At 39.9% G+C, this 19,563-nt stretch overlaps 1 protein-coding gene across 1 annotated transcript in view; it reads right to left on the bottom strand.

Moving 5' to 3' along the window:
• The window catches only part of MED14 (mediator complex subunit 14), a 34,729-nt gene extending 15,841 nt beyond the window's left edge, over window positions 1-18,888 (bottom strand). The window contains exons 1-15 of the mRNA XM_053934824.1: window positions 18,713-18,888; window positions 17,337-17,363; window positions 12,921-13,026; window positions 12,148-12,321; window positions 11,594-11,723; window positions 9,765-9,893; window positions 9,295-9,402; window positions 8,303-8,435; window positions 7,631-7,781; window positions 5,034-5,145; window positions 4,271-4,396; window positions 3,391-3,469; window positions 1,662-1,821; window positions 1,084-1,278; window positions 397-531 (exon numbers count right to left, since the gene is read on the bottom strand). Of these exons, the coding sequence (XP_053790799.1) occupies window positions 397-531; window positions 1,084-1,278; window positions 1,662-1,821; window positions 3,391-3,469; window positions 4,271-4,396; window positions 5,034-5,145; window positions 7,631-7,781; window positions 8,303-8,435; window positions 9,295-9,402; window positions 9,765-9,893; window positions 11,594-11,723; window positions 12,148-12,321; window positions 12,921-13,026; window positions 17,337-17,363; window positions 18,713-18,888 (1,941 nt within the window). The remainder of the gene's footprint in view (window positions 1-396; window positions 532-1,083; window positions 1,279-1,661; window positions 1,822-3,390; window positions 3,470-4,270; window positions 4,397-5,033; window positions 5,146-7,630; window positions 7,782-8,302; window positions 8,436-9,294; window positions 9,403-9,764; window positions 9,894-11,593; window positions 11,724-12,147; window positions 12,322-12,920; window positions 13,027-17,336; window positions 17,364-18,712) is intronic.
• Between the last annotated feature and the right edge of the window lie 675 nt (window positions 18,889-19,563).

Raw genomic sequence — 19,563 nt, 5'->3', positions numbered from 1 at the left:
AAGCAAAAAACTTGTAACATTTTCAAGGATTTTTTTATTTCCCCCTGAAGTTGACAGATGTTTCACATCCTCAAGCACTGGAAAGCTAAAAAACAGTCTATGCAAATCTGGTATAAAGTTGTTTCTCAACCCTTCCCACAAGTATATCTTTCATCCTCATTTTCCCTTTTCCCTCAACTTTTCAAGCTTTTTGCAGTGCTTTGCACTAAGAGAAGCAGCTCTAACAAGTTAGACTAGAGCAACACAGTGCAGAAGACTGAGTCACTCAGGCTCAGCTGGCAGGGGAACTCCAGAGCGAGCACATGACCACAAATTTGCCAGATAGTCACATCTAGACACCAGAATCAGGAGCAGGGGAGGGGAAGAAGGAAAAAAAATTAATTTTTTAATACCTACCTCTATCCGAAGCCCTATAAAGGGCATATTTGTATCACACATGGCTACAATATGAGCTAGCACTTTATTGAAGGCACACATTTCTCCCGACCGTTTTGGTTTCTTGGGTTCTATGGAACATGGATCTCCAGATAACTAGAATTAAAATAAAGACAAATGTACTTGCATATTTGGAGTAAACACTTTGAAGAGATGTCAGAGAATAGCCTCATTCATCTAGGTGTTAAATGAATCACACCCTGAGCACAAACTCCTGAAACAATCCACTTCAGGACTGAAACAATTCAGCTAAAGCCTGTCCTCAAAACGGTACTTGTAGATCACTAAGCCATGTGAGCCTGGCCCCAAGAAATAACTCTTTATCAGCCCCTGCTAGTCATTCTAAATCTACACATGGCCCAAAGTGTATCACACAGATACCAGCACTCTGCATGTACCATATATACACACACTCCTCTGCACAGAGCTCTGCCTTGGCTCCGAGAGCAGCGGAGAAGGCCTGGCATGAATTGAAGGACAACTGTTACAAAACAGTTTCCCAGCATCTCCCTAAGGAAGCAGTCCAAAGTACAAGATGTCAGCCATACAAACACTGGAAACACGGCTACTAAAGCTGGAATTGATGCTCAGAGCCCGTGATGAGCTTTCATGCACTGTAACCACCCCAACAGCTTTTGGAACACCTACCTTGCGCTTGACACCACTTTTCATTTGTTTGCCACTTTTTGTGTCCAGTACCAACTCTTCAATGTTTGGTTTGAACTGCTGTAGTAAAAGTGCAGTGGCAGGGCTGTCATCTCCCTCAGCATAGCTCACAGACAGAAAATGGTACTTGTACTCTAGTTCTGTAGGGTTGCCAGGAACATCAAACATTTCTACAACCTATATTTAGACAAAACAAATCGAGAAGATTCTCAAGCTAAGAGTAAGTCTAATTCAGTTCCTATCCTTTCCTTTTCAAAGAACAGACACCAGTTTTTTTCAATTTATTAATACTGTGGCTAGGAAAGCTTTCCAAGAAGAGAAGAAAGACCAAAACTTTCAGGAAACACATAGAATGGGAAGGTTACTGAGTAATAAATCTGTATGTGCCTCCCTCTGTACAAGCCTGAGTGCTTAACAAACCCATAGGAGAAGCGAGGGAGGAGAGAATTAAGCATTACATCAATCACTTGGTTGCTAATATTAAGAGTTAACAGAACAACAAAAAGCCTGGGATATCCATGACAGGGAGCAAAAGACAGAAGCATTTTTCCTTTACTTACAATGTAGTACTGGGGAAGGCGAGTGAGTTTGATGAAGAGTTTGTGTTTGGAAAGGTTTCCCACTGGATGGCTGGCATAATTAGCTAGTTGAAGAGTCTCACTGCTCACTGTAGGCAGATGTTTTATAGACTGTTTGCAGCGCTGCTGTCCAAGCCAGAACCTTGCATGGAAATAAAGGTATTAGTATCATGAGACTGGTTTCATGATTCTAATACACTGCAGTGTAGAGTACTAGTGTCAAATTAAGAGTCAGTCATATTCTAAGCCAATATCTATCACTGCAGCACAAGTTAAATAAAGAAAAATCACAGAGAAAATGTCATTACTTTTTATTTTCTTATCACTATCTTTACATCTTGTCTTCAGCTTAACAGACAGCTGTTAGTTCAAGAAGAAAAGCCCTGAAATTATTTGCTGAATAAATTTTTATATACTACAATATGAAATTACAAACATTATAAAACATAGAAGGAAAACATTAAAAAAATGTAGATTGCAGTTATCTGACAATCTGGAATCTTCAATTACGCTTTGGTATAGAAAGAAAAATCTTTGGTCCCATATGCTGCTAAGCAATACAGTAAAAAAAAAGTCACTGAAGCTGGATGTCACTCTAAGCTATGTTATAAACAAACTCATTCAGCTGAGTAAGTTTGGAGATGAAGAGCTACATGCAACACACCAAATTTATTCTCATGTTTGGAATTAAACTTTGTCCCACTCCAACAGATTTTGCCTATAGTGGCAAGGCCAGGGAGATAAGCTAGGCTTGAAAGGGGCTCAGAAATGCATGACCTGGGTATTCAGACAAACTTCCACTGACAAGCAGTGGGAAGTGTGGGTGCTCGGCACCTCTCCATCACAACACACCACATTTATTGTCACAGATACATGTCAGATACAGCTGTCCTAAAAGATATTCTGTGGACTGCTGAGCTTCCTCAGAAACTGCAGCACTACCCAAGCCATTATCTCAAGTACATTATTTATAACAAAGGGAGGTTGATTAGTTTCTCCAGGGTGCCAGTGCTTCATGCATCATCAAGCTTCTTTTAGAAGCAGAATTCCTCAAATAGAGATTTCACCCTGCAATTAACTCAGAGCACTGGGAATTTCCAAAATGACAGAGCAGGTGGAACTCAGTTCTCATGCAGATGCAAACTGTGTTTGTATTATTTGCTACAACCTCTTATGGGAGCCAAATGTATCTTGTGCTTAAATCTCAGGGCTTTATGGAGGAAGATTAGAGACTTAAACCAGCAAGGGCTGAAGTGCTAGAAGATAAACAGGTATTATTTAAATCATCCTAGGCCACTTCCTGGTTTTTCTTCTGTATTGTGAGAAGTGAGATCATTCTTGTTGAGAAACAAGCAGAGTTCAGCTGTAGAAACAGTGGAATAAAGGACATAGACAATGAACATGAACAGAAAAAGAGATTCTCAGGAAGCAAGTGGTGTGCTACTTAAAAGTGAAAAGACTTCAAGCAAAGTGTGCATACAGCAATGCACAAGGCTACATATAAGGGGGAAAATTAAAGCAGGACTATGGAATCAATTCCAAACAAAACCAGACTTTCCTTCACTGCTTAGAAGAGCTGGCAAATACTCAAGGTTGCTTACAACAGTGAGAAACCCCTATAACACCTACTGTGGTAAAACACAAAGCCATGCAAGTGTCCTCATTATCCAGAATACAAATGCAAACTAAGTGAATTGTACAAGTCACTCACTTGAGCTGCTGAAGCCAAGGAATGATTCGCTTCATATCATCATTAACAGACTTCTCTATGTCATCAAGTGTCAGTTGATCTGCAAGAACATCAGATGGGAGAATGGTCTTAGCACCAGTCCTTCAAACAAAACTTCAAACTTACATTGAAAGTGCCTAATCTAAATTAACTCATAATCATATAACAGCCCAGGTTCGGGCTTCAACGGGGACCTTCTGGTCCAGCCTTTTGTGGGACAGAGAACAGAGATGAGGTGATGTAACTGCATCTTGAACAACTCCCAAAAGACTCCACCAAAACTCTCAGGGGGTTGTTAGAAGGATTGTTTGATTTCTCTGTAAAGAATTGCTTTCTCATATTGAGATGAAACTTCTGGTGCAAGATGTAATTGCTGTCCCGTGTACCAACAGATAATCCATAATGCTTGTAAGACCACAGCAGGATATCATTAACCAAATAAACTAAAATAACTTCCATTCTTTTCTTAAGCAATGTGAAACCGGAAGCTAAGACTTGAACAGAAGTAACTCAATAGATATAAGGTCACATCATACAATTCTCACTCAGGTCCATGTGAAATGATCCCATCCATTAACAGCACACACCAGGAATCATGAGTCATAAAGAGTATGAACTGCATTGACCCCCAACAATAACTACTCTGTTGTCCTCTTAAAATAATGTTAACTGAACTGTGACACTTAAGCACTAAGATCCTCTTTTCTATTCCTCAAACTCCAATATCTAGATTTTGACCCAAGTGTGGGGTTCATTTGCTCACAAAACTTTGCATATCTGACAGAACAGTTCCCACAGAATTACTACATAGCACAGAATTCCTGAAAGATATGGAACACCTCCTGGTTTTGTGCCTACTTACCAACACCATACAGCATCAGCTGGAACATTCCAGAGTGGAGATCAACAAATACATGCAGGCACTCTGATCGACCACATGGTTCCAAAATTGGAATTACAAGAGTTGGGAGAGCCGTCTCGATGAACGCTAAACAAAAAATGTTGTAAATAATTTCACTCAAAATTCAAGCTTCTTCTTATTATTATTCAAGCTTCTATTAAAACTCAGCCACTTATAATCAAAAAACCTGTATGTTTTTAGAGAAACAAACTTTACTTGAACATTGTTATAGTGTTGACGTAGAGAGGAATCTGAATATAAGAATTTCTCTGTGAAAACAGTGACAAACCAATGAAAAAAGGCAGACCAAATTTGAAGATTACTAATCCTCAAATATCTTTTAACTCACTGCTTCATAATTATCAATCTAAATCCCAAAATTTTCAGCAGTTTAAGGAAAGTCTCATTCAAAACTAGTTCAAAACAGTGAAAGATTTGCTTTCAATTCTGAACACAAACAACTTTTACAGTAGGTAAATTTTAACCCTTCAAGCCAGACCACAATGTTCTACCAGCTTCATTTATTAGACTGCATTTAGATGTGTGGGTATTTTACAATTATCAATGCAGAATAATTCAAAGCTAAGTTTTGTTAATTTTGAATGTGTTTCACTTTAGTTTTTTAAATTTAAATTAATGAAAACAAGAAACATCAAGAGAAAAGCAAACCATCCCTAGACACAACTGGAAATGAACTAGAAAAACTTCATTAGAAAACACGTACAATTGTCATTAACATTATAGCTCTTAAGAATGGCTTTCAGCTCCTGGAGTTTTTGATGAGATCTTGCATGGACACTGTCTATTAGGAGTTTTTCTATTGAGAGGTGGTCAATCTGTAAAAAAGAAAAATACTTGAGTAAGCTCATATTTGATGTGTAGAGTTTCAGCATTAGCACACTGGAACAAAGGTACTTAATGAAACAATCACTTCAGAAATAATCTGCTTAGTATTGTGGTGGCCACATTGACTCTTGAGTATTTGGAGCACTATAAAATACAACAAGCTACCATGAGATTCTATCTGTGCAGCAGGCAGTGGAAGGAGTTTTGAGCTAAGATTAGAAGACTCTGTAAAAGACATTTCACAAATTATGCTGTTGCCACTCCCTGTGCATACCTACTTGTTCTGGATCAAGGTTGGTCCATTTTCAGCTTAGCTTTTTTTTCTCATCCATTGGTAACTAGCTTAAGCTAAAGAAAAAAAGACTCTAAACATAAAACACCCCAAAGCAATGCTTCATTAGGATATGGTTGTCTCTACACAAACACACATGCAGCTGTAACATGAAATCCAACAAGTTTAAGTCCTGCTAACAGGGTAACAATGCAGTGACAGACACTGAGTATAGCCAATCCTACTGAACACAGAAGTATCTAGGGGCTTGCATCTACATTCTGTTGAACTACCAGTGCTGAAGCTCATGCCACCACTTATATTCACTGTAACTTACTTGTATAATCTAAATTAAAGCATTTGTATTGACGTTCCAGTCACATTATTTACATATTTTGCATAAGCAAAGCTCCAGATTACAGCAAAACCTTTTTTCTAGGTAACCTCACATTGCTTTGAAAGTTGCTCAAGCTGAATTAAACTCAAATTTTATTCTAGCGTAGGAGATAAATACAGAAGAGATTCATGCACCACAGAATTGTACTATATTGGGTGCAAGCTTTTGCATACCAGAATGACCTTCCCCTAAAGACAAGCTTTCCAAGATAAGGCCTTAAAAATCATGTCTTTATCCACTACAGCATTTCACCTGTGCAGCTGCAATGGGTTAAATCTTCCTCACTGAGAAGTGACTATGTTCTATAGCTCCATCCAATTTTCTGTAGGTTAATGCAGAGCAACCTGCTCAGACAAACATGTTTGTTTGTGCCACTGTTTTATACAGTATCTTAAACAAACAGAAACCCAGTGTGCCATCTACGTCATTACAGCTGAGATCATTATTCAAACACTACAGCAGCACTGTATTTATCACAGCTGATAATTTTTTTAAGCTCAGAGCAAGTCCTCATAAAGGGAGACAGCATTAACTGTGATACATCTCAAATTTACAGTGGCCTCATATCTTAATCTACAGGCTGCATGCTTGATTCAGTGAGCTTAGACTGTGTCAGCTGTGGATCTTCAGCAGATGCTGAAGATAAAGAGCATGTTCTTAGATTTACACATAAATACAGCACCTTCACTAAATCAACTCTATATTTAGTAGCTACACAAGTAAATGTAGAATATATTCACTATACTAACAGTAGAATTCCTACTCTAGAAGTAGAGTAGAAAGCTACCATGCTTCACTAGGTTTCTTAGCTCTTAACATGCACCATACAGACTTGTCTGTCAGCACTGGTAACATGATGGGCCAAGAGGCTGAAATACAAAGTACGTACAGGAGGTGGAGGAAGTACATCAGTACATCAGTACTTCCTACATCAGTGGGAAGTTTTGTGAGACAGGTGAAAGATCTGAGTTGGGGAGCTTTCCCTGTGGAAAAACTGTACTAAAAGTGTGAAGACTACACCATTCACTCCAGTTTACCAACTCTCCTAACCCCAAACACTGAAAGAAATAATGACAGACATCCTGATATATCACAGCCACATTTGCTGAGGGACTTACAGAGGATTTATTATAATACCCAGAATGCAGTTTTTCTTAACTATCTTTAACCAAGATCTAGAATTATCCCCAGTGAAGTATGATCCAAGTGGGAAGTTGACTCCAGTTACTCATTTTGGATCATTGCAACAATCCCACCTTTAAAATACAGGAATCTGAACATTCAGATAAGCCACATGATATAATCTGGTTAGGGATAAGGTAAAACTAAGTTTCATCTAACACTTGTAACAAACAAACCACATGAGCTCTTCAGCACAAGATTTACAAATCATAATGTAAGATTTTCTAAAGTGCATAGCACTGCTAGGTAGCCAGCTCCAGTGATAAGGGGAAGCTGATTTTCAGAGGACCTCCAAGACAGGAAAGGGAAGAACTGTGTCTCTATAAAGCATTTCAAACCAAACCCTAATAATAACTGATATGTTGCTGTTGTTTCCCCCCAGCCTCACCATTCCATCTCACAAGTGGTATAATGCACTGTGAAGTAGCTCCAATTTTTAAGATTAAGTCAAGTCCAGTAATTTGTAACAACAACTTGAGGTCCTCACATAAACATTACACAACCTACAGCAACTGCTTACTAGAAATCTTAGAAACGGCTCCTTAAATAGAGTCAAAGTGACAGTGTAAAGCACTTGAGTTTTCGATTCACAAAATTAGATGCCTCCTGCAAAGCAAACCTTTACCTTCATGGCTCTTTCCATCAGTTTGGAATCACAGGCTGGCAGTGGAGGCTCATGAGATATTTGTAAGGGTTTTGAGACATCAGTTTCATCAATTTTTATAGTGACCTTATGGACAGATGCAGTTCCTGTTTTCCTGCCAAGTACCTGTTGACTTAAAATAAATAGAATAATTAAACCATGCAGCTGGAAGAACAGAAAATATGTTTTTCAGTAGCTAAACCTTGATTCTGTGTGCTCTGGTTAAAAACATTATGTCAACTGAACTGAAAAAGGCATTTGTTTTAGATGACATTTTAAAGCGGAACTGTTGGTAAACTACATGAAGAATTCTAGATGACTGCAAATTTAACACAATCAGAAGTGTTCTTGGATTGCTTTTTAAAATTTTATCTAGTGCAAGTCAAGCAACAAATACAGTAGAAGTCTGACAGAGGTCTAATCAATTTTTACATATCTGTGTAAATACAAACTCATTTATAACTGCATCCACTGCTCTTCTGTACATTAATGTGCAAATCACGTAACGCATATAAGTACTTAATTACAAGAATTTAGGAGTCTCATATCAAAAAGAAAGTAGAATTCTGAAAATTATGGCTCAAGCTTGGTAAATACAGTCCCTCCTGTTATTTAATGTATTCTTTGTTAACAGTCCTTTTGAAATGAACTTACTTCCAAACAGAGAGTGAGAGACATTTCCCTGCATGGTACCGCTCCACTTGCACAAGGTCACCCCAGCGCTCTCGGATCAGCATTAGTGTTTGTGAATGCAAGACTTCCAGCTGAAGAGCCAGGCAGAAGGAGTCTAATGCATGGAGTTAAGGAAATATAAAATGTCCAGGAAGTCTGTGTACTACACAAACCTGTTTCTGTACACTGCATCAACCCTTTTATCATCTAAGTTACATAAGATGCTGTCTGAAAACACACTAATGTACTAATCCAGAGATAAAGACATATAAACAGCACCAAATATTTCTCAAAGGGGTTTATTTTTGTGGTTTTCTAAACTCTAGCCAAGGGCAGGTTGATAGACAAGAGAGTCACAGCCCAGTTTTACAGATTTCTGGTTGTCATCATCTTTTCCTGAAAAGATGATTATTAACAAAGAAATTCCACTCATCCTCTAGTTACCACTAACCCCATCTCCCATGGTCACCCTAAAAAATAATGACTCTTTTTGCAGAAAAACTTCCACTGAAATCCATTTCACATTGTCAAGCAATTTGCCCTTTCCAAGTGGAAAATCACTGCACATCCTGTATCTCCTCTCATTATTCACACAGATACAATAGAGTTAACACATCCACATCAACTGCACTTTACTGCTGTTCTTGGTAGCAAGAACTGCCAGCTCCCAGAACTTCCAAGTCAGCTCTGTATTTCATCTCCAAAATTAGCTGCTGCTGCTGCACTGACTTACCACAAAACCTGCTGCCTTGAATACCTCACCTTCACCTTTGCTGATTTAGTGTGTAGAATTTAATTTGACATACACCTGAGAATTACTGCTTCCAAGGCCATCATTTACCTCAAGGCCACCATAACTTCGTGTTCAGACATTTCCCCCAAGCTTAGCAGGGAATCCATCTTTCCTGACTTCCAGCTACTAAGAGCAAGGCTACACCAGACACCTGATTCAGAAGCCCCTTTCAGAAGGATACGCAGGCAGTTATACATGTCCTGAAGGGGCTTTTCATCAGCAAACAGCCGGGACTGGACCAACTGATGGATGAAGTTGATCTGCATGCTGTGAACCAAGGCTCGACCATCTTTAGCAAATGAAAAATAAGCCACATTAGCCATCAGGAAAGTAGGTATTTGAAATAATTAATTAAATTGCTAAATTAAAAGAGATTCAACTGTACTGGGCAATTTCCATACCAGATATTATAACAGAACAACAAAATTCTTGGTTTACTCTGGAAATGTCAGTCATTTTACTACACTGTCACTGTATAGCTTTGTTAAGATATTAAAAGCCTATAAAGCAAGGTCAAAACAGGACAAGTACATGTAACTTCATTCTCTGAAGTGGTGATATGCAGAAAACCCAGCATAAACAAGACTTATACAGTGTCATAGAGGAGTATCATGTTAAAAACAAAGTGTAAAGATTTGATTTTTTCTTTACCACCAGTTTCCTTGTCTTCAACCAAAATTTCCAGCTTGAGAAGGCGCCAGGGGATGTCAGGGTCATCACCCATCACTGTCAAGGTGGCCTCAAACTCACCCTCAACTCGAAACTTCACACGGCCATTGGCTAAGGAAGACAAGAATGTTTTATTTCACTCAGCCTCCTAAGATGCCTAAAAAATAACAGTGTGGTAGCTCCTGGCACTCATAATGGATTACTTCCCAATCATTTCTGCGCTGTTGCTTATGTTTCCATGCAACTGTGAGCATTTTACAGTCTGCAACGGACCCAATGTCAATAAGGAGCAAAGAAAGATGTACAAACTGTCCTGAAGCTAACTTGTTAAATCTGATAACTTGTTAACACTTGTGCTTCTGTAATACAGAGTAACACTGAGCTGACTACCAGCCTGACAAACAAGACATCTGGCTGAAATATTCCTATACTTTGCTACTACCAACAATGAATGCTTTCAGCAATACTCAAATGACATTCAGAACATGGATCTCAGCCCAGGCTGAAATCCAGCCCTGAAAACACATCTCACTGCAAAGCATTTATTTAATATTAGAATATTTTAAATACATTTTCATGTGAGGAAGATAATCTTTTGAAGAATTTGTATATACACAACAAGCAAAGTTTATGCACATTATTTATCTAATTGACATGATGTACATCCTCACACCTGTGAACACTGCTATCTGTTTCACAAATTGGGAGCAAGGACTTCAAAACTATGCAAGCAAGGTCATAAAAAGAATGAGAGGCAGAGCAAACAAGTAAGTACAAGTCCTCACTCTGACATGCAGGTCAACCTTCTCAATCATTTAACAAACTACATTATACACCTTTACAATTAAAGACATTTAACAATATTCCTGCAAAAAAAAATAACCATTTAACTCAGGAAATTTCATTTTCAAGAGCACCCCAGACATATTCTTAAAACAAACCAAATTCCAAACCAGAAAATAATAGTCATTGAAATGTTTAGCTAACTGAAAACTCTTAAGAGCTTAGGCATATTATTCATATATACTTCTGTTAGACAAAAATACCTCTAATACTGATACTGCAAGCACTCACACAGGGACTAGAGAAAACTAGCACTAAGATTCTTCAGGAACATCTTTGATGTAGGTCTGTAGGGAATGGTTAACAAATGGCTAACCTTGTCTTGGTTAAAAGCATGGACTAGGTCCGTTCCCACCCCATTCTCTGTGAATCTGCAATAACCTAGTCCAGTTTATAGCCATTCTTCCTGTACAAAAGGTTGTCTTAATGTTTGGGCTAAATAAAAACAGATCTCAAAACAGTTTAAGAGATCTGCACTGTGGTGAGCCACCGAACAAAAGGCATGCATAAATATGAACAAATTCTGTGCCTGAACATGAATAACAAAATAGCTTAAAAAAGCAACATTGAGTGACTTGTTTAAACTCAAGTTCAAAGAGTTTCTGCAGGAAGACCTAACAGTTCAACTAATTTTGAAATTAAATCATGATGAAGTAGCCCAAAGACTGTTTCACAAAACATATGCTGAAAGAGCAAGACAATGTCTAAAAGATTTTGGAATTACCTGCACAGGATTTCTTCTTGAAAATAAATAATATTTCAGCAATTTTATCAGTGCTCTCATTTTTCAAACAGGGGAAAAAAACACATATTTTGATGTCATAAAGAGACAGGATCTAGTCTTAATAGATGAAGCATCCTGAATGGTCTCAATCATGCTATCATTTAGCTGTGCTTTAGCATTAAAACAGCAGTTTTGTATCAGCCTGCAATAATGTATCCTTCAAAAAAACAGTTCCAGTTCTTACCTACTGTAAGATTTGCCAGCTGTGGAGGGAGATCTGTAGTCACAAGTCGATGGCGAAGGATCTGGTTTAGCTGATGAAGTGTGGTTTGCTTCTCACTCTTTGTTATTGGGTCAGGAGGGATTATTTTATCCTGTTACAATAAACACAAGCAAGTCTACCTATCCCAAACACATATAAGAGATTCATAGCAGCAACTGTGACAACCAGCCAGGCTAGAAGTCTGAAAATATAAATGATACAGGCCATTGCCCAGTGAAGTTTTATATCTTACACTCATATTTGCTTTCCAGCTGATTACATTTTACCCGAGACTGACCACTGAATAAAATCACTAAATTTGGTGGAACTAAGTAAATGGAGGGAATGCTTTACTGGGAGAGCATAACTTGTTTAAACAGGAAGTGTTCTGCATGAGAAACTGACACTGCAGAGACTTGGCACTAGGCCTGTATTGAGCTACAGCTCCATCTGCACACAGACAATTAGTTTGATTACTGCGCATTTGATGCCGTACAGGGGATTCCCACAACCCCCCAGACATGGCAGTTACTCACCCTAATGCAGGTGGGCAGCCGAGGGTAGGATCCAGTTGTCAGAACATCAATTGCATATGGGATGGCAAAGCTGGGCAGCCGAGCGTGAACCAGAGCATCTCGAGCCAGCGATGCCAGACGATCAGCAGTGTCCACAAACAGGATGGCTTGCTGATCTAGGAAACTTGATATCATCTGTAGAGGACAAGGAGTTAAAAAAAAAAAAAAAAGGCAAATCAAAAAAATGCACTAATCAATGGCCCTTTATATTCAGTTTATCTGTCACCTCCAATTCAAGTAACTGCATTTACAAAACAAAGAAAGAATGACTATTCTGGCCACTGCTTACATTCACATGCAAGGACACTTTAAATCTACATGCCTTTCCTGCTGCTGTGGGGGATCTGTACAGCTCACAGCTCTTTATCTGCTGATTGCTACTGGAATGCAACCATACTTGTTTGTAATCAGCAGTGGCTTGTTTTTCTGCAACATTCTGGACTTTATTCTTATTTATCAAAGATCAGGATGAAAGTGATAGTAAGAACTAACACACTCAGATCACCTTCTTCCATGTCCTGTTTTCTTAACCCAAATCACTCCTGACATTATGTGCAGACAAGCCTTTTATTTTGGGCCACTGATGAGTTTTTGGGAACATGAAATATTAAAAAAAAGATCATACAATTTCTAAAAAGGATTTTTTAAAAAATTTCTGTAGTAAGAAGAAGTCAGGGTGCAGCAATAACCACATCCCTCAGAGCCTGTTTCATGCCAGACTGTGTCTAACTTACCGCACACTTTTCCACCTTCCCAGCATTATTAGCCCACTTGACCAAGGCTAACAAACGAACAAACAGCTGACGAGTGCGACTTGCAAACTGCACTATCTCTATTTTTCTGGAAAAAAATAAATGGCACGTTAAGCTAGTGTTCAGATATATAATAAAGCTGTAATTTAACTGTGTACCAATTTAAAAAAAAAAGAGCTGTAATGGTAATTTCTAATTGTGTTAATGCAGGCACCAGTAATATGTGGCTTGTTTGATTAAGAGCATAGGGGAAAAAGTCTCTGTTTCGAATACCTAACAACATACATGGATTCTAACAAATCATGACTGTCTGGGGAAACAAAAAGCATATTCATGGGAAATAATTACTAACTGTAAGAGAAACAATTCCACAGTGAGCTCAACTAAATTATCTTTACACCTTTTATAGGATTTCCCTGAGGCTTAAGGTTAAGTTTAAAGTAGGCAACATACCCAAGGATTACAGGACCTGACAGTAACAATACACTTATATTCACTACAAATAGATAAACAAATAAATAAATAAAGATACTAAACAAAATATCATCCTAGCATTTTTACAATATCTTTACACAGTAGGCTACAATATGGACATAGGGTGGTGGTGGGGAAGACCACAAAAACCCCATCCTTTGCTTTCCATTCCTGCCTTGCAAAGAAATTAAGGTAAGAACTTACTGACTCGTAGTATTCCTCCCACCATTTTTGTACAAAACAGACAAAATGAAGGAGTGTATGTCTGCATGTCTCCAGAGCTATGTTTTTTAAAAGAGAATGCAATAGGGGCACAGGCAGATTTTCATGCTTTATTACAGATCTACATTGGAGATGCATCAGACGAGACACAGATCTACTGTGTAGATCTGTAATACCATACACTCTGAAATACTACTTCATCAACAGTTTACAGAGGTTTTCCTCCCTTTCTATGTGTTCGATTTACTAATTTCACCATGGTTTTCTATTTAGCTTGGAAAAAACCCCAAACCTAAGCTGTTTTCCTGATATGGTTTTCTGAAGTAACAGAAGCGTTTGGACAAAAAGAACATTAATTAGTGCATAAGATACTGGCCTCTACCAAACAGAAGCTGCATCTCCTTCTGATCCCAATCTGTAAAACACAAACTCGTAACACAAAAAGAGCCTGACTGTGCTAAGAGGACTGGTTGTAATGAGGTTAACTCTTTTGTGCAAGCATTATCTGCTTGTAGCAGATGAACATGTAGGGCCAGAGCACAACTACCACCATCTGGTCCTGTTTCTTCCATTACATACTGTGAACCTCATCCAAGAACTTGGGCATTAAGCCAGTAACGTCTCTGTGTTCTAGAGCACATGTTTTGGAATGGCATTCAGCCTGATATTAAGATTGCAAGTGGTGGACAAGCTGCTATACGTACACACTGCTCTAACAGTAACCACACTATGAAAACAAGATGTTGAGAATTTTGAAAGATTCAGGAAAACCTTATGAGATTTGAAAGATGAGTACAGTGAGACTTTAGAAAGCCAGCAATCTAATCTCTCAGAAAAGCTCCACATAGAATTTGGTAAAATCCAGTAGTTAGGTCAAACATCTATGGTGAAAGCAGCATGATAGCAGGAAAAACTCAAACTGATGTTCTGTGACTGAAAACAAATAAAAAAAACAGCTCCCAAAAAGCACAACGATTTAATAATGAAAATGATTGACAAATCTCGACAGAGTATTCTGGCAGCTGTTCCATTAATACCACTTAAATGAAGTTAGAGAAAACTTGTTACTTTGATTTGACAGAATCCTGCTTCCAGAACCACCTCCAGCATCCCTGAATGACAACTGTATTGGGAAACTACTTCTCTAATAAAACATAAAGGCCTTTGAATTTGCTACATTGCCTTTCATTATATGTACATGACCTCATGCTGGGCTACACAAAAAATAAATATTCAAGGCAGATGAAACTTCAGGAAAGAAGAACAAGAAACAAAAATTAAAAATCTTTCTAACAACCATGTTGCTCAGTGCATTTTTTACCCTTGGTCTTCACTGCTAAATTTGGATCTCAGGTTTAAGATCCTTCAGTCTAATGGCTGAGTCTGGGGAGTAAAGCATTAGCTACAGTAGAATTAAATCAAGTTAAGGACCACTTAAACAAGCTTGACATAAAGAAGTCCATTGGGGTAGATGGGTGGAATCCAAGGAATCTGAGGGAGATGATCCATGCCACTGTAAAGTTGCTCTCTATCATTTTCAAAACCCACCGTGATCAAAGGTCTTGATGACAGCAAAAGGCAAACACCATGTCCTCCTTCAGCAAGGCAAAGGAGGATCTCGGGACCTATAGGTCACTTGGCCTAAGTTCAGTTAAGAAAAAATTTCATAGGACACATCTTTCTCTAAGCTATGTCCCACTAAATACCAAGCATGAAATTAGTCTGGAAACAATCATCAGAAATTGGCCAAGGGCAAACTATCCCGATCAACAAATTGCCTTCTATAGCATGAACTGCTCTGTGATCAAGGGGAGATCAGAAGATGGATTTACATTTGCAGGAAACATGTGGAATACAAGAATGGACTGGGGAAGCTGCATTTGCTCCTGCTTAAGAAGAAAAGGCTGTAGCAAGATCCTACTGACATCGTCACGTAGGGAAGATGGAACCAGACACTTTTCAGAAGAGCGAAAGGCCAAGGTACAACAGCTACAAACTAAACCAGTGAAAAACTAGCTAGATGTGAGGAAAACAAACAAACACAGTGATGTGGCCAAAGACTGAAGTAGGTCACCAGAAAAAGACAACAATATCGTGCAAGACTCAGTCTCCATCACCAAGAAGAAAGTCCCTGAATTTCCCCTGGAACTCAGCACTATTCATTTTCCACCACAGTACTAATGTTCTCTTAATCCAACCACTTTCATGTAAGAGTTATTTATTCCTACAATTGATAACTAATAAATGACCCTGGGAAAAAAGCACTATATTATACTATGATGCATAATTTCTCTTCAGTTCTTACCCCAGCATCTTTTAAATAGGCATTGTAGTACAGCAGTTATATTTTATGTGAACTTTATTAGAAGATAACACCATCACATCTTCACCAAAGTAAACGTTTCATGTGACCAGACTCTAGCTCCAAGAAACAGAGCTTGAAGCCCAACTACAGAATCCATCAGAGTCTCAAAGCTAGAGAAAATACAGATAATTAAGCCACATTCCTACAGATGAGCTCCTCCAAGAACTGGAAATCCATTTCACCAAGAGGAGTTCTAAGTCAAAGCTAACAAGGATGTGAACATTTAGTTTCAAGACAATTTCACTTGTAGGACATTCTTTGTACATTGAAGGTTGTTTTATTTTCTTTAATCCATTAGGATTTTTTTTTTTTGCCTCACACCCATGTGCCCAACTAAGTAGAATCCAACTTTACCTATAAATGCTAAATATCTAGATGGGAAAAGCCTGCCCATGAGTACAAGGGAGCTCTGGACCCAGGTCAGAAGTAATTTCTTCAGTAAATACTGTGATAATTTAAAACCCAAACTAAACCAAATCAAAACCCACACTGTTTCTCTTAATAAAATACTATGCAGAATGAAAAGGGGTACAAGTAATCATTCCAGGTTATGATTCCATGAAAATGGGATTCATTCCACATGTTATGAGAGATTTGGAAGCTTTGAGGTAACAATTAATGATCACTCTGGTACACAGAATTCTTTATTAAGATTCTTAGAAATATCATCGCTCCTGTATCTCTCTAAAGAAATTTAAGTCAATTAACATGTCAACACAAATAATGGGAACAATATTCTGACAAGTTTCATTATATTTATTAAGAGAAACAGAAAAGTAAATGGATTTTTTTCATCTCAGCAGGATGCTGTTCTGGTCTCTTACATTTGGCTCTCTAATAATTTTTACATTTCAAAACCACATAGAACAGGAGCACAAAACAGTGTTCATGATAAGAAAGACCAGGTAACATGGGAAAATGCAGAAAAGATGTTTTTACCTTGTCATTGTTGAACTGTTACTTCTGAACAAAATATTCCTTTATCACACTAACTAGAATCTATTTAAACTCTAAAGTTCCCTTTCACATCAGCTTTACTGTCAATTCATTGCTTCAAGATTCATGAAGAGAAAAATACCCTTAAACAGAGTTCACCTACTATAACAGCAACAAAAAAAGCCCAAAAAACTACAAACACAAACACCAACAAAACCCAATATTGTCGCCGATGCTGAAAAAAAATCTTGAAACTATACAGGCATAGCAAGACAGACAAAGCTTATTTTCTTGCATAAAATCTAAACTTAGGTGAAAAAGATTTTATTTAAACAACTATTAACATCCTGAACAAGTTCTATATTTTAGCATGTATTACAGATTGTTGTATCATAACTCACCTTTCCATATCAGTTTTTCTTGGTAATCTATATGAAAGAGGGGGAAAAAAGAAGATGTATTATATATCATTCTACTACATTCCAGACAGCTAGAAATTTTGTTAGACACCTTCAGTTACAGGAACTTCTGCACAACTACAAAGTATATAAAAAATAGTACCACAAGTCACCTGTCACTGCTCTGTACCAGGCAAAGTGGAACTGGTCAAATTACCTGAAGAGTTTGATGAAGGCTGCTGAGATCAATTACTCTACACACGCCATAAACATACAGGAACGACTTCTTGACTAATATTTTGGAAGTTTTTTTCTCAGTGAACTAAAACTCTAAAATTCCTTGTCCTCTCCAGAGTTTGAACCTTCTTTAACTCATGTCAGGCAAACTTCTGTTTGCACCCTTACCAGACATGTACAAGAGCTATACCTGTCTTTTCCCATTTGTTCTGTATGTCACTTCTTGAAACAAAGATCTTCCCCACAAGAACCTCTATGGTTAAACAAAGTAAGAGGGAAACAGGTTTATTCAGAGTCCAAATGCTTTCAGGAAAGTTTTTCTTGGCCCAAAAACATCCCTTTGTTTTGCCACTTCAAACGCAACAATATCAGTACAGCAAATCATTCAGTAAATGTAAATAACTTATTTCCCAAAAATAATCAAATGGTAATTTAAAAACTACAGAGGTAAATCAAGGAGTTGCAGCATCTGAAAAGATCTCAGTTTCAGACATTCCAGTTTCACATATTTTGATATCAGTACCAGCACTCCAGTTGGGTTTTTTGGCAATAACTTGGGGGCAAAGTTAAGCATTTAAGCAGCCAATCTGCAGCTGCTCTCAGTTCTCAGAGTCATTTTCTCTGTTTAGGACAGATCTCTCAGCAGCCTTTGCTGTGCCCCTGGACACAGCCTGATGCAGAAACCGACCTGCCTGCACAGGCATCTGCTCGGGTGGGAGGATGGACAAGGGTATTTATGAGAGTAGGATAACAGGGAATGGGTTCAAATAGAAAAAGAGTTAAGTTTAGGTTAGATATCAGGAAAAAATTCTTCCCTGTTCGGCTGGTGAGGCACTGGCACAGGCTGTCCAGAGAAGCTGTGGATGCCGCATCCCTGGCAGTGCTCAAGGCCAGGCTGGATGGGGCTCCCAACAACCTGGTCTAGGGGAAGGTGTCCCTGCCCGTGGCAGGGGGTTGGAACCGGGTGATCTTTATGGTTCCTTCAAAACCAAACCATCTTATGAATGGGAAATCGCGACCACCTCCCCCCACTCCAGCCCCGGATGAGCTCCGGGACAGATCCCTGGCGAGGCCTCCGCATCCTCCCGGGATGCTGCGAGGCGGCACGGCCAGCCGGGCACGGAGAGATCCGCGGCACTCACAGGTCGGCCAGCACGGTGAGCTCGGCGTAGGTGCGGTGCAGGAGGAACTCGATGAGGGTGCTGAGGCGGTAGCCGGGGCTGGCGGCGGCTGTCACGGCGCCGGGGGCCGGCGGGGCCGGGGCTGACGCGGGGCCGGCCGGCACCAGCTGGGCGCTCTCCAGCTGCACCGGCGCCATGGCGGCGGCGGCGCCTCGGCCCCGGGCAAGAGCCGCGCGGCAGCCCGGGAACGGCTCCCGGCGGCGCCGGCACCGCGCCCGGCTCGCCCCGCACGGACGGAGCGGGGAAGGGGCGGCGGGAGCGGGGCGGCTCCGCAGCGCTCAGAGCCCGCCGGGCGCAGGGGCCGCCGCCATGATGGGGCACGGAACCGGAAGCGAACGGGGAACCTTTCCGGGAAGCGCGGGCGGGGCGGGGGCAGCGGGACAGCGGGACGGAGGCAGGGACACAGGGACACACAGGGACACACAGAGACACAGGGACACACAGAGACACGGGATGGCGCTGCCCCTGTGCCACGGCACCGCGGGATCCCGGGATGGGTCAGGCTGGAAGGGACCACAGTGCGCCATCTGGTCACACCTCCCTGGTCAAGAAGCGGGGCCATCCCAGAGCACATGGCCCAGGATTGTGTCCAGATGTGTCTGGGATATCTCCAGTGAGGGAGGCTCCAGGCCCTCTCTGGACAATCAGTTCCTGTGCTCGGTCACTGCACAGGAAAGAAATTCTTCCTCATGTTCAGGTGGAACTTCCTGGCCATCAGTTCCTGTCCCATTGCTGGACCCCACGGAGCAGAGCCTGGTCCATCCCCTGACCCTCCCTGCAGACACTGGCAGACAGGGATGAGGGCCCCTCTC

This window comes from Vidua chalybeata, chromosome 2, assembly GCF_026979565.1.
Source record: "Vidua chalybeata isolate OUT-0048 chromosome 2, bVidCha1 merged haplotype, whole genome shotgun sequence".
Classification (NCBI taxonomy): domain Eukaryota; kingdom Metazoa; phylum Chordata; class Aves; order Passeriformes; family Viduidae; genus Vidua; species Vidua chalybeata.
The sequence above is the reverse complement of the archived record's forward strand: the minus strand, read 5'-3'. Positions and strand labels throughout refer to the sequence as shown.